General features: G+C 49.4%; 6 protein-coding genes across 6 annotated transcripts; 2 read left to right on the forward strand and 4 right to left on the reverse strand.

Moving 5' to 3' along the window:
* Positions 1 to 591: 591 nt before the first annotated feature.
* On the reverse strand, positions 592 to 1,730 carry N7462_011051 (putative NAD binding Rossmann fold oxidoreductase; the record flags this gene model as incomplete). Its single annotated transcript, XM_057082765.1, has 2 exons — positions 592 to 1,332; positions 1,404 to 1,730. The coding sequence occupies 2 exons, from the start codon at positions 1,728 to 1,730 to the stop codon at positions 592 to 594; spliced, it is 1,068 nt and encodes a 355-aa protein (XP_056928120.1).
* A 1,161-nt stretch (positions 1,731 to 2,891) lies between these two features.
* On the forward strand, positions 2,892 to 3,455 carry N7462_011052 (uncharacterized protein; the record flags this gene model as incomplete). The annotated part of the gene is made up of 4 exons (XM_057082766.1): positions 2,892 to 2,903; positions 2,958 to 3,219; positions 3,281 to 3,361; positions 3,421 to 3,455. The coding sequence occupies 4 exons, from the start codon at positions 2,892 to 2,894 to the stop codon at positions 3,453 to 3,455; spliced, it is 390 nt and encodes a 129-aa protein (XP_056928121.1).
* Positions 3,456 to 4,412: 957 nt separating this feature from the next.
* On the reverse strand, positions 4,413 to 6,188 carry N7462_011053 (AATF family protein; the record flags this gene model as incomplete). The annotated part of the gene is made up of 1 exon (XM_057082767.1): positions 4,413 to 6,188. The coding sequence occupies one exon, from the start codon at positions 6,186 to 6,188 to the stop codon at positions 4,413 to 4,415; it is 1,776 nt and encodes a 591-aa protein (XP_056928122.1).
* A 505-nt stretch (positions 6,189 to 6,693) lies between these two features.
* On the forward strand, positions 6,694 to 8,014 carry N7462_011054 (Mrp/NBP35 family ATP-binding protein; the record flags this gene model as incomplete). Its single annotated transcript, XM_057082768.1, has 4 exons — positions 6,694 to 6,777; positions 6,875 to 7,010; positions 7,159 to 7,278; positions 7,359 to 8,014. 4 exons carry the CDS (start codon positions 6,694 to 6,696, stop codon positions 8,012 to 8,014), a joined length of 996 nt encoding a protein of 331 aa, XP_056928123.1.
* Positions 8,015 to 8,542: 528 nt separating this feature from the next.
* On the reverse strand, positions 8,543 to 11,381 carry N7462_011055 (uncharacterized protein; the record flags this gene model as incomplete). Its single annotated transcript, XM_057082769.1, has 2 exons — positions 8,543 to 11,242; positions 11,313 to 11,381. 2 exons carry the CDS (start codon positions 11,379 to 11,381, stop codon positions 8,543 to 8,545), a joined length of 2,769 nt encoding a protein of 922 aa, XP_056928124.1.
* Positions 11,382 to 12,251: 870 nt separating this feature from the next.
* N7462_011056 (cytochrome and DOMON domain-containing protein) lies at positions 12,252 to 13,403 on the reverse strand (the record flags this gene model as incomplete). Its single annotated transcript, XM_057082770.1, has 1 exon — positions 12,252 to 13,403. One exon carries the CDS (start codon positions 13,401 to 13,403, stop codon positions 12,252 to 12,254), a length of 1,152 nt encoding a protein of 383 aa, XP_056928125.1.
* Positions 13,404 to 14,168: the final 765 nt, after the last annotated feature.

Below are 14,168 nucleotides of genomic sequence, written 5' to 3' on the forward strand. Positions count from 1 at the left end.
TGAGAAGGAATGCCCCTTGGGGAAGTGCCGATCATGCCAATGCTTCGTCATCTTGTCTCGTCATTAAGCATGCCAGTGCTTGAGAGGCCAGGTCCCCGCAATTGCTCTCCAGTCTCAGAAGCCGGTGATCACGACTGAAGCGCCTATAATCTCGTGCGTGGTGGAGCCGAGTCCACCAACCCCAACCAGGGGCCGCGCCTCGCCCGCGACGTGCGGGGTTCCAAGGGCGCTTGGCAAGCAAGTGTGCTGGGGAGAGTCGGCATCGGCGAGAAGGCCCCATAAAAAGCTGACCTGGACTTGAAACGCTTGACTCGGATGGGGACAATTAAATGGTGAATTTGACCAAAATTTTGGGAGATTCTCACAGTATTCCCGACGGGAACAGATGACTGGGCGTGCCCTAAATAGCCAAATTCGGTGGTGCTCAGCAAAATGAGAACCTTCGCATATCGTACTATAAAACTCGGAAAACCGCAGAAATGGAGAGCAAAAGAGCTAGAAGCACAAAAAGAATTATCTATTATCGTCATTCGAATGTTTATGAATTTCATTTTTAAAGCGTACGGCCCATTTTCCGTGTCCGTTTTCTTTTTACAGCTGAGCCGTCTCAATGCGTCGGCCAATCTCATCAAAGTGAATCTGCTTCCCCGTCCTCAATGCCTCTTGCAAATAAGCCCCAATCTCAACCGCTTTGACAGCATTACTGAGTTTCATCGGGAGTGGGGTGTCATCCAGACATGCGGCAGTGAACTCATTCGCCTCCTGCACAAAAGCAGGGCCGAACCGCCCCATAAAATTCGGAGGGACTTCACGAGTGATACCACCCGCATGGTAAAGATTGACGAAATTGCGCTGCGGATTGCTGTTCACAGACAGCTTGCCTTCAGTCCCGATAATCTCGGTGGTGTCCTCTTGGCCGTGGGCCATCATGCGTGTACAGTAATAATAAGCAATCTTGCCGTTCTGGAACTCGACTATGCCGACGGCGTTGTCATAATCCTTGTGTTTCTTCAGCTCTGGCTGCACAGCTGTGATGCCATGTGCTGAGATGCTCTTCGGGATGACATCATCTCCAAAGAACCAGAGAGTTAGGTCAATATCATGGACGCACATATCGACAAACACGCCACCGGACCAGGCAGCGTACTCGACGTAGAAGCCGGAAGGATCAAACTTGTCGCAAGTTTGACTACGAATCACAGAAGGACGTCCAATTAGACCTTGTTCCGTCTTGCTGTAGGCATCCCGGTACGACTCGTCGAACCTGCGAGAGAATCCGCACATCACTTTCAGATGCGGCTTCTTCTTCGCGGCCTGAGTCACAGCCTTGCACTGTTAACAAGAAGATATATCAGTAAAATGATCTCAACCAAAAAGAACCAGATAAAATAAAAATCACATACCACTTCGACATCAATAGAGAGAGGCTTTTCGCATAGCACATGTAAATCTTGCTCAATAGCCTTGATAGCCTCCTCGGCATGCACCGATGTTGCAGTCCCAATAGCCACGGCCTGGAGCCCGGGGTGCTTGAGCATCTCGTCATAATTATCATAGAGAGTTACCCCATGAGGCTCAAGATTCAGCTTGCCCCAGGATATCTCATTTGGATCCGGAGTAAATGCGGCAACAAGCTCAGCACGAGGAGTTCGCTGGAGAAAGTTGAGGGCGTGGAACTTGCCGACACGACCAAGACCGGCCATTCCCACTTGAAGCTTCTGGATAGCCATTGCGCTTTATATAGACGTCTGAATGTGTAAGAAGAAGAAAAAGAAATAGGATGATTCCTCATGACCAGAGCAGCCGGAGATTTGAGGGGTTTAAATATCTTTGAATGTAAATAGTACTATGAGAGCCTTCATTGATCTCTTTCTCATCATTGGCGCCCTGGGAAAGATCTTCCATTTCTCTCCGTCTTTATGTGCTCTCGAAAGTCCTTCTTCCGGGCATCTTGTTGATCAAACGGAAAGAATTTCTACATACGCCCGAACAGGAAATTCTGGGGGCCCCACAAGGAATTTCGCCCCGCGAAGGCCAAATTCCCCGCACTGGAGAGAATTTCCCCAACACGATCGAAGCAATTCTCTCCATATTTTAGAGACTTGCTTGAATTAGCCACTACAATGGCCACCAGACCCAAACGAAGACGACTGGCAGCCGGCTGGTAAGTGTATATGTCTAGAACTCCTGACACTTGGCACTTGAATACTCATTCCGAGTCCCGCACAGCCATCGATGTCGCAGTAAGTCAACCAATGAACCCCGAAGACTGGCAGAACATGTGGGTGTTAAACTAAAGTCTTGCTCATGTGTAGCTCGACATCTGAGATGTATGGAAACTCAAGCTAAGTAATTACAGGATACTATGCTAACCTGGCACAGGTGATATTGATTCCTCGGTTTGTATCCCTTGTCATGACGCGAAAGTTCATTGTGATCGAACAACCATTCGATTTCGCAATGGATTGACATTTCCTGGTGGAATTGAAAATAAATTCCCTGAGGGACAAATCTGGTCTCAATTACCTAGGAAGAGTACGTAGACTGCTCAAATACATGGTCCTAGCATCTAAATTAGTACAGTTCGCTTTCACGATGAAACTACTGATATTACTCGCCTTTATTTGGAACCCAGCGAAGAGGGTGTCTCTTACTCGATAATTCATGGATCAGATAAAAGAGAAAGTTTTACATGCCATCATCTGCAAATACAATCGCAACCGATCAGCCGTGGATCTCCGAACCTGCCCCAATGTTCAGCCGGAGAATATAGCTCAGCATCAAAATTGTCTCCGTATTCCCCTGCATCGTCCTGCGCTCGTTCAAGCTTTAAATATCTTCATAAATTGACAGAAAGAGAAGCAATACTTCTCCGGAATTTTATTGAAAACATGGCACTCTGGGTGCGGTGGCCGTCTCTTTGCGTTAGCTTTTTGAAAAACTAACAGACTACAAAGGCCGATATAACAGACCCCAAACGCCACTTTGAGTCCGAAGTACCAGCAAGGGCACTCAAGGAGCCGGTCTTACTTTATGCTATCTTCGCATTCTCCTCGCGGCATCTGAATCGGCAAAATGTAAATGCTGCAACAGACGCACTTCAATACCACAACCAGTGTGTGCAATTATTGATCCCGGAGCTTTCCAAATCGGAGAATAGAATCACCGAAGACACGCTTGCTGCAGTTGCTATCCTGCGCCAACATGAAGAAATGGATGGTGTGTATACATATAATAATGAGATTGCATTAATTTGCGTCGAAAGCTAACAGATCTGTAGGAGAGGACTACCAGTTTCATCTTACGGGCACAACGCATATTCTGAATACATTATCAAATCTGGGGTCCTCGGGTGGTCTCGGTGAGGCCGCTGCTTGGCTATGTCTACGTCAAGATATCTATGTGTCTTTAACGAAACAGCGACCATTACGAACCAACCTCAAAAATTTTCATAATTCTGATATTTTTCATAGACAAGATGACTTTTCTTGGTCCAGCAAGATGGTATTTCTGTTGGCACAAGCCCTCCAGAGTTGCTTTACGGAGTCACCGCTGACGTGCGCCATCGAGGCTGAAGTCGATGAGTGGTATACGTCCAAACCATATACTTTTGAACCTGTCAGGCTAGTGTCAAGAGGGTCAGAACTTGAGCGGAAGTTCCCGTCAATATGGATGCTATTACCTGTTCATGGTAAACAAGCGGCTCTCCCAGACACCACTCTTGTATATCAACTGATACAGGAGACAGTAATCGGCATTCAATACTATCACATGGCAAAGATTGTCTTAGCGCTTTCTCAGAACCCTACACAATCATCTGCGTATGATAGTTTGCGACAGTCCCGGGTCATTGAAGTATTTATTTTCTACATTCAACTTTTGAATCCACCTACATAGACTGACATGCTATCGAAACATAGAAAAACATACGTCCTCATCTACTCCATATCTTAGGTCTTGCACAGTCAAATCCCAGAGCTGAGAACACATGGTTCACCGCACGACACTCTTTGGAAGCCTGTAGGATATTACTTGTTACCTGATCATCGATTTGACTTCGAGAAACGCACTGATGAAGAATACAGGGGGTTGGGTTCTCCGGAATCATAATGATCAGGAAGCCGCGGAGATTTTCTTGAATGATATGCATGGAAGGACTGGGTGGAATATGGTCACGTTGATTCAATCACTTCGCCAGCAGTGGCAAGGGGATGATGAATGCTGTGAAGTATAATACACCCTGAGCCAGTGATAAGAAAGTTGGGGTCAAGGTCATGGATAAATGAGAAGATCGAGGATGAAATGAATCCTATTTTTCATGTTCATAAGCTGGCCTTTTTGTAATCACGGGTATGAATGCTGTTCAGATATGGTACATGTACAAGTCGAGAGCCACCAGACTCTGGATGAAATCAGTTCCTGAACAGCCTCAGGCCACCTTCCTCCCTATCTTCATCAGAGTCCATATCACTCCCACTCTCATCTCTTTCACCCAACAGACCACTAGCAGTCTTGCCTAACAAAGAAGCGAAGAACTCATCACGAGCCCGGACCGTCCAGGAGCCACGGTCCTCAGGTGCCATGAAATTCTGCAATTTTTCGTGGACATTGAAACGCATCTTGCGGCCCTTGGAGGCCCGAGTATCAACCTCCTTTCGATTTTTGTCATTTCGCATGCCAGTAATCGGGTGAATGGGCAAACGGGACGGCAGTTGGTGCAAGTTATCCAGGCCACCTGTCATTACCTCGGAGGACATGCGCTGCTCAACTAGGTCGCGGAGTAGTGCTTGGTAGAAAGCCGTGTCATCGTAGATTGGCTCAATGCTTTCGCCGGAGTTCGAGCCATTGGGCACAGAGGCTTGACGCGCACGTTTGGATGGATGATTGCCGATTTCAGTAGCAACATGTGCATCAAGGACGGCAGTGATTGATTGGGTACCAGAAGCCGAGCCCAGTAATTTGCCACGGGTGTTTGAAGCAGAGGCGGACGCTCCTCGGGCCTTCGCAGACCATTTGTCGAGAATGGCACGACGGTGAATGAGGGACTCGGTTTCCAAGTCAGACATACGCTCCCAAAGCGAGGCAGTCGATGTTGAATCAGTAATAGGCCCAGGAGCTTTCCGCTTATTGCTGCCATCTTTGGTTTGAGCATTGGCGAGGGCGGTGCGGAGCTCTTCGAGGGTAGACCAGAGCGCAAGAGCGGCGTTTTCGGCGGATTTGATGGCCTCTGAATTTGCAGCTTCATCTTCATCGCTGCCTCTCTCCGCCGTATCACCGTCGCCTCCCATTCCTGTCACCACTGCAATCTCATTAATCGCACTCAACCCCTTTTGCAACTTGATCCGAGTGTTCAACAGAGCGTCAAAAGTGGTACGTTGTTCCTTCACAGCCTTCCCCTTGGCAGCGTCTGCTTTGGCAGCCTGAGAAATTGTAGCGGCAATGGTTTTCTGATCCGATGCCATCAACCTTTTCAGTTCCTCACGATCGTCCCCCTGCTTGCGGCCGGCACTAGCGTTCTTAACCACACCGTCCATTTTCTTGGATGCTTGCTTCCGAACACCAACACCTGGTTCGTCATCGCTGCCGGATTCAAGACTCTCATCATCTTCGTCCACGTCCTCGCTTTCGTCTTCATCGTCGGATATGTCGTCCGAGGCCGCCATTTCCGAATTCGTTTCATCTAATTCAGATCCGGAGGCACCGTCCTCGCCGAGGCCGCTCTCCGAGCCATCCGATGAGCTAGCCATGTCAATCAAATCAAGTTCGGGCAGTTCCTTCGATAGCTTTCTTCCTGGCTGTTGCCGTTGCGTGCTCAAAAGCGCCTTCTCGTTCTTCAAGGCACTCTTCGGCTGCGCCCGAGACGAAGAACCCGATTTGCCTGTCATCTTTCCCCGTCGATACGCATCGGATTTCTCGTCATCCAGCGGGTCGTCGCTTCCCACCCCGACTCCGTGGGTGGGGTCGTCGGAGTCATCCTCATCGTCCGGGTTGGACATAAGCTCCTCGTCAGAGCTTTGATCATCGGTTCGTTTGGCAAAAGGATCATCGTCACTTTCTGCTTCCAGGGCATCCCTACTGACACGCGAGCCTGCATATTGTTTCCCTAGTGTAATGGGTTCTTGCTTCCGGAGTTTCGCTTTTCTATTTTGAAGAATTAGCACCTCACCAACTGCACATAAGTAAGACATCATTCCCTACCCTACGGCTTGATAATGCTCTCTACCAGCGTTCAAATCTGATGCCTTCGCAGCCCCCTCATCACTTGAACTGCCCTCGTGGTCGAGATCTTCTGGGTCGAAGTCTGGATATCGTCAGCTGTTTGCGGTTCAAGACAACTAAAACGGTGAGCAAATTCAAGATTTCCATACCCTTAGGCGTTGGATCTTCAAGATCAGCTAGCTGGTCAGCTAGCGAGCGCCCAGGATGCGTTTTACCAGGGGCCATGGTGGGCAATGATGGAGAAAGAAGTAGAGTCGCGGGCAACTTTTTTTTGTTTTTCCGGATAACGGAACAATTGTCCATAAATGGCATAGCGTGGAATATCTCAAGGCGGCCAGAATTTAGATGGTCGGGCGGTCAGTTAATGCCAGGCAGAATTATTGTCTACAATCGCAATCCAACTTTTTGTTGCTCTTCACATCACAATTCCCATCATCTCGACATTCTCCAGCCCTTTCTTTCACATTTACTAATATGGCTTCCGTGTCATGTGGTCCTGCAGCATTGAAAAAGAGGCTGTTTTCCACATTCCGTGCTCTGCAGCATGACAACCCTCTGGTAAGTCAACTCCATCTTGACCCATTACATTCACAGTCCCCAGCTCCATCTGGGCCATGCCAACCAAATGCTACAATAGTGACTAACTTCCCAACAGGGGTTGCCGCGCTCAGGGACACCGCCATCATTTCCCCGTCGTCGCGGGCTTCCTGAAAAGCGCAAGATCCGGGATGTCAAGAAAATAGTGGCAGTCTCGTCGGCAAAGGGAGGCGTAGGCAAATCAACAGTCGCGGGTGGGTTAATATTCCTTGAGCTCATTTCAATCTATTGTTCTTGCTGCACCCTCGCAATTAATTCCTATCCGGTCCAAACCCGTGGAATCACCAGTAATTTTGAAACAATGGTTTCTGGCCCATGCTAAGTCAGTCTCCATGTTGATAGTAAACCTTGCCCTTGCTTTTGCCCGCCGAGGTATTAAGACTGGATTGCTTGACACCGACATTTTCGGCCCATCAGTCCCAACCCTGCTCAACCTCTCAGGTGAACCACGTCTGGATGAAAGTAAGAATAGCCCTTCCCCTATCTAGCTCCCGTCGATGTTGAGATCAGGGCCCATGTTAACTGACTCAAAACCAACCCAGATAATTGCCTCGTTCCGCTCACAAATTATGGACTCAAGTCTATGTCCATGGGCTATCTTCTACCTCAAACTCAGTCTGATAATTCTGCGGGCGAAGCACCCATGGATACCACCCCAATCTCCTGGCGGGGCCTCATGGTCACCAAGGCGATGCACCAGCTACTACACTCGGTTTCATGGGGGCCTCTCGATGTCTTGGTTATGGATCTTCCACCTGGAACTGGCGACGTGCAATTGACCATTAACCAAGAGGTAATTATCGACGGCGCAGTGATTGTAACAACACCCCAGGATATCGCACTGCGCGACGCCGTACGTGGGTTTGGGATGTTCCAGCGTATGGATGTGCCCGTTCTCGGTATGGTTCGCAATATGGCCTACTTTGCATGCCCGAATTGCGGGCATCAAACCCGTATCTTCTCCCACGGGGATGGTCACCATTCACATGGTTCGGATCGCGGCGTTGTGGCGGAATGCAATCGTCTCGGAGTCGACTTCCTAGGCGATATTCCCCTTGATGCACGAGTGTGTGAAGATGCTGACCGTGGCATGCCCACTGTCGTGGCTGAGGAGACTGCGGATCGGAGTACCCGGCGACAAGCCTTCCTAGATGTTGCCGAGCAAGTGGCCCGGAAGATCGGCCTCGAGTGGCGTTGAGTTCACTTTACGTTGTGCTTGTCAAAAGCTCGGTGGTTCTCTTGTACTATATATATAGACTTTTGCATGTTCGGCGGTGTTACCAAGGTCATATTACCTATCAGTCTGTGCTGACAATTTGTGTCTTCTGTTTGTGTTTGCTTCAGGTACATAATCATTTCATTCGAAATTTGGATACGATATTTCAGATTCAATGACGGCACTTCAGACCACTACATACATCTCTTCATATAATGGAAAAATCAATCCATAGATGAAGGAATATTATGATGAGCCATAATATCACCAATGACATAGGGTATATCCAACATAAATCAAAAAGGAAAAAGGAAAAGGTAAACGACAGCGTCATTCGAGTGCAGGGAAAGCCAAGAGGTGTACCAAGAGGTAGTTTCGGAAACTTGAACCGCTTCCTCATGGAGTATCATCCCAAAGATATAGATAAATGAAAAGAAATTGCAGAAAGGCAAGTGAACGAAAGAGATATCAGTGGACAAGATAAGTGGGAGCGATTACCCTAAGAGGGGGCTATAGTCCCTCCTCGGCTGTCTTGAAAACCTCCCTGTTGGGCATGTCTGGTCGATGCGATGTCGAGTTTCGGCTGTCCTTTTCGATTGATATGGCATCTACATCTGGCATAGTTGCTTGCACAGAGGAAGTGTCAGTGGAGGTACGACTGTTGTCACTAGGCTTGACGATGCCAACCACACCCCTGGCGCTTAGGACAGCGCGAGTGCTGACTGAATCAGCTGCGATCCCGTTCACTGCAATTGATTCCTTATCGCCGCCAACGGTACTAGCAGCATCTTCCCCAGCTTCAGACACAAATTCACTTCTTCCCGCTACTGAGCCGCCAACAGAGGACGGTCGGCCTTTCGAATACGGAAGGGAGAGATCAGACGTCATCGGTAGGGTTCCCGCAGCATGAAAGAGAGCCCTTGTGCTGGCATTCTCATCTCTGAGCTTCAAGTTATCCACGTCTGGTAGGATGAGAATAGGCCCGGCACTCTTTTCTGACATCGGACGGAGAGAAGTCGATTCAGAAGGTCGTCCCGTCGCGAATTCTCCATTAGTGTGCTTTGAATCACTCGCAGTGTCCCAAGTAAGGGCCTCAGAACTACCTGGTAAAGATTTATCGGTGGTAGGCTGCGATTTACGGTTGCCAGGGGCACCTAGCCGTTCCTGGTTCTTCAAAGGCGAACTCGAATACTGGCCAGCTTGTCCAGCATCAACGCTCGCACGCGTCGAGGGGCGACCTGATTTTTCAGCTTCTCGTTCCTTCTCCATGGTCCGCTCGTCGTGTTTGCTGCCCCAACCGCTCCAAAGCATCATTCCATAATTCTTCTTTGCATGGTACTTGGGTAGGACGCCTGGTGCCGCACGACGAGCGGCCAAAGAGCTTGGAGGGGGACATTCACCATCAAAGTCCTGGAATCCGTGGGCCATTTCCTTGATGCGTCGAACCTGCACCTTAAGCTTCTCTCTGGCAAACTTGGTATCCCATTCATGTTTTGCATCAAGCCACTTTCTGATGAGATCCGGGTTGATTGCACCTATCTTTGATGGTGGTATATTCAGGACTGGATACGATGCAGGTGGGTCCAGATGGTAGAGGTGTCCACGCTTATCTACTCGTTGGCGTATCATGTACTGATCAAATGCAGGTAGAGGATCTCCTGCCTTGCCGACAGATATGCCTGCTGGAAATGTCTGTTTTCTGGGGCCTGCGAGATCTCCAGGGCTGTCTGTCTCATCTGAGCCGCTCGATGAGACCGGTGACACGATATTTTCATCCATAATGTCCACTTCAGTCTCTTGAGCACGAGCGAGAGCCCAGGATCCAAACTGGGAGATTGAACGGAACATGTACTTGGCCGGTCTGGTAAAGCTCAGCGTGGGAGCCACATGGCATAGATTGTCCCAGACCTGGAGCTGGACGTATGTTGGCTGGTACTTGGTCAAGGTCTCTTTTTCTGGATCAAACTCGTTCAGATACACATCCCCGGGCGGATACGCAGTCGGATTCGCCGCTTTATGCGCGATATAGAACTGCTCATCGCGAAGAGTTTCTCCACCGCCGCTGATAATTTGGAGTGGCGGTAGGCCACCAAGGGAGGGTTGAAGGACAGGCGAGACAAGCGGGTGGGAGATGAGCTGATTTGTGGCATACATCTGGATTTGGTCCTTAAGCTCCACCGTTTTGCCTTCCAAGATAACATGGATGTTATCAGGTTCGGCACTGACAGTACCAGGATCTGGATTCTCCTGCATGCCCGGGTAGGCATGGCCTTCGGATGGCATCTTGTTCTCATGTAGCGTGTATCCACGGACAGCTGTTTCCGCCGCCGAGCTGTTTGCCGTTGGAATCGCAGCGTTGACATCCTTCTCCGTGAAGGTTTGCTCACGGGACAGCTTCTTGATTTTTAGGATCTCGTCGGCATTGGGCGGGGGCCAGGCGGAGGAAGGCTTGTACCTGAATCCATATGGAGGGATGTAATCGCCCGGGTTATCATCAACAATGCTTGGAAACGAATGTGTTAAATCAACCCATGGAGAGATCAGAATCGCACCCGCTGGAAGTGGAATATCTTGGTCCCGCATCATCACCAGCAATGATAAGGCCATACCGCCTCCAGCCGAGTCGCCCGCCAGGATGATTTCTTTTGGGTCGTATGATTTGAGCAGCCACAAATAAGCTGCCATACAGTCCTGCAGGCCGCATGGGAAAGGAAATTGGGGGGCAAGACGGTAGTCCGGCGCGAAAACACGACCCTTCAACTTGCGGGCATGACGCTGTAGCATGTAGCGATGGGTATCGACACTGCCGAAGAAATAGGCACCTCCATGGATATAGAGCATGATCCGGTTGCAGCGCCGGTCCGCCTTCTTCAGCTCATTATAATGACTCCGCATCTCGATCCACTCTCCCTTGAGGTCCTCCGCGGGGCCGCGCCATTGCCACCACTTTTCGCCGCCGACGCGTACGAGACCCCTAGGGCCCAATTGTTTGGCAAGAACATCTGCCGCCGACGATAGACACTCGTCAGGAATGGTGACGGGTTCTGTTCTCACCCAATGGGGACTTGGAACCCACTGGCGGGTGAACGCCTGGATATCCTCGACCGGATGCTTGGACGCGTAGTATAGGAATTGACGGACGATCTGGATACCTTCGTCATAAGTGATATGGACGGTCGGTTTGTTATGATGCGATTTGCGATGGAGATACTGCAGAGAACGGAATCATCAGCATGAGCGTTCGGCCTCCAGATAGTTCCGATAGCGTTCCTCGACCCACATGATTGATTAGAGTGTGCAGGACAGTAGGGGTCAGGGCCGCTCCGAGCGCGACCGTGTGCAATGGCATTGTCTTGCCATTCACCCCCGTGGAATAAGGATGGTACGGGGTGCAGGGTGCAGGTTGAGGAGTCAATCCAAGGGAGGAGAAGGTTGAATGGCCCCAGGAACAACGACGACGACCCGAGGCCCGACGTCATTCAGGAGACATACGGAGCAAAGCTCAGCCACCGTGCGCATCTCGGTGGTTCCTCAGTGGTTCCTCAGTGGTTCTTTGGTGGAGTGGCTGATTATGACTGGACAGGATCAAACAAGCAAATGCACCGGATCACTTAAAGTGGGGCGTAGGAAATGCCAAATGCAGCGAAAGAGTGGACCGACGAGGAATGACGATAAATTTGATAGTACGACCGTTCGAAACGATATTCCGAGCAGCGACCGATGTACGATTATGTCAACGTTGTTCGAATAAGAAATCAATAAATTCCCTTTTGGCATTCATATTGAATCTATAGCATTTTCGCCCCGAATCAAGCGAGGAATCAGGTCCAACAACATGGAGAGTCCGGAAATACGATACATGTTGTGCCAGTAGGCAATCGCTTCTCTATACCTCTTTGTCGCACCCTGCTAGAGTTGACCTTAGTCTCTTCTTTCTCTTCTTTCTCTCCTTTCTCTCCTTTCTCTCTCCTTTCCCCCACCCCCACACTCGCCTTCTTCCTTTATTTTGGGCGGTCGGTATAGATCCATTCAACATTCATTCACAAGACGGGCCCGGGCCAAGAATCTTGTGGTACGATATCGGCAGGCATAGAAAGAGATCCTGCAGTACGCCACCAAGAGTCCGAATTCAAAGACGGTATGGACTTCGGATATCCCTACTTTGCTCTGCCTCCGGTCAATTAAAATCAAATTTGAATTCGCTATTCAGTCCTGATTGCTAGTCCGAAACAGTTCGTCCTCGACGGCCAGCCAGAGCCACAGTCACCAGATACACCAATCCGATGATTCCAGCAACAACGCCATAGGCAATGACGGCCCCGCGAGGGACATCTGAGCTATCGATCCCTGTGAGCTGAAACCCCAGTCCCACGTTGATCACCCCGAGAATGATCAGGGCCCTCCCAAGCCATCGATGCAGGAAAGCAAAGGGGCCTGTGCCGCTGGTCTTGAGAAAGTGTCGATGTTGCAACAAGCCCATTCCAGGCTGAAAGAGAACCAGACAGGCGACAACCACTATCCCTATCACGGGATGATGATGCTTGAAAAGATGGATATCCTTGGCCATCGCAATCCCCAGTCCAAATCCAGCGATCACAACTGCCAGCGTGAAAAGCTGGAGGATCGCGTGAATTCTCACAATACTGGACGACGGAAACACATGAAGAGCCAATGCGATAAGCGGGAACAGCAAGACAAAAGCCACTGTCATGAGAACGGCGTGGGCTGTTCTCTTCTTATCAAACCCTTCAAAGTCGAAGACTTCCGGCACGGCATAAGTAATCGAAGACCGATCAAGGTTTGTGAATGGGTTATCGGAAGTTGTCCCTGTTGCTTGTTGAAGGTTCACAAAGAAAGTACCAAATGCATCGTGTTCCGAAATGGTCGCAGTCATACTGAGAGTATTCAATGCTTTCCCATATTTCACAGCCCAGATCCAAGGACTGAAGGTATTAGTGACATTCTCCATCCCTCCGCCCCAAACAATACAGCTGTCACAGCGAACATTAGCGGTGACGACTCCATCATGAACCCCACTTCCATTGATGAGAGACACTTGAGCACGTTTGTTGTATAAAGGCTGATAGTGGCCCTTTCCAGATCTAGGAGAAAGTGTCAGGTTGTTTCCCGATATATACACCACAAACATGTTGGCGCCGTGCATTGAGGCTCCCTGTCCTAATGCAAACCATTCTACCGGGCTTGTAGAATTCAATTGGAAATAGATGGGCCCTGCGCTTGAATTAGCGGTGCTATCTGGAACACGGATCGTGTAGGTGAGATCATTGTGTCCGAAAGGCGAATAGCCCTGGAACTGAGCCACAGCAGATGTAGCCCAGGCAAAGAAGTAGAGGATTCGAAGGTTTGCCATTGCAGAAAACAGTGATTCTATTCATCTGGACTGAGCAGAAGGATCCCCCGTTTACTAAATAACCCGATGCTGACGATCGTTTCACCTGGATCTGTTACACAGAGGAACCAATTGACAGTTGTTTCCATAACAACTGGATTCACGCTGCAATCTTCCAGCTCCGAGAACCCCTCAGAAAACCCATTTCCCACAGAGGCGGGCAAGCCTAATTGGAATGATAGCGCCGCTTGAAGAGCTCGGACATTTGCATTGGGAATTATGAGAAGCTCCCAGTGAAGTATCGTATACTGACCATCATTATTAGCCCCGCTCATGATAATACTCTGTGCACCCAATGCTGACAAGATGTGGTGCTCCATGCTGCGCTTCACAAATGCCGAGACTTGTACACGGTAATGGGAATGACGACGAATCCCTCGGTTCTAGTCAGTCATCCTTGTCAATCAAATACCATAATTCTATTGCCTTCGGCCCGTCTGACCTTTCTTTGAATTTCAGAATCAGAGATTTAAGGTAAGGATGATGCATGCAAATTCTCTTCTGGACCAGACTCGCCTTGGCGGAGACATAGATCTGCAGGACAGCCCAAAGATCCCGAGGAGAAAAAGTGTGGCTATGCTTCGCCCACGAGAACTTTATTGTAGTCTCCTTCTTGAGGCTATGCTGTATATATGGGAGAAAAAGAAAAGAAAAGAAAATGTAACGTGCATAGAAGATAGGCAGCTGCATTTGGAGAAAAATCGCCGAGGACAGATTATTCCCATC

Source organism: Penicillium macrosclerotiorum (assembly GCF_028827735.1).
Source record: "Penicillium macrosclerotiorum strain IBT 26536 chromosome Unknown utg000011l_segment0_segment0, whole genome shotgun sequence".
In the NCBI taxonomy this organism is placed as follows: Eukaryota; Fungi; Ascomycota; class Eurotiomycetes; order Eurotiales; family Aspergillaceae; genus Penicillium; species Penicillium macrosclerotiorum.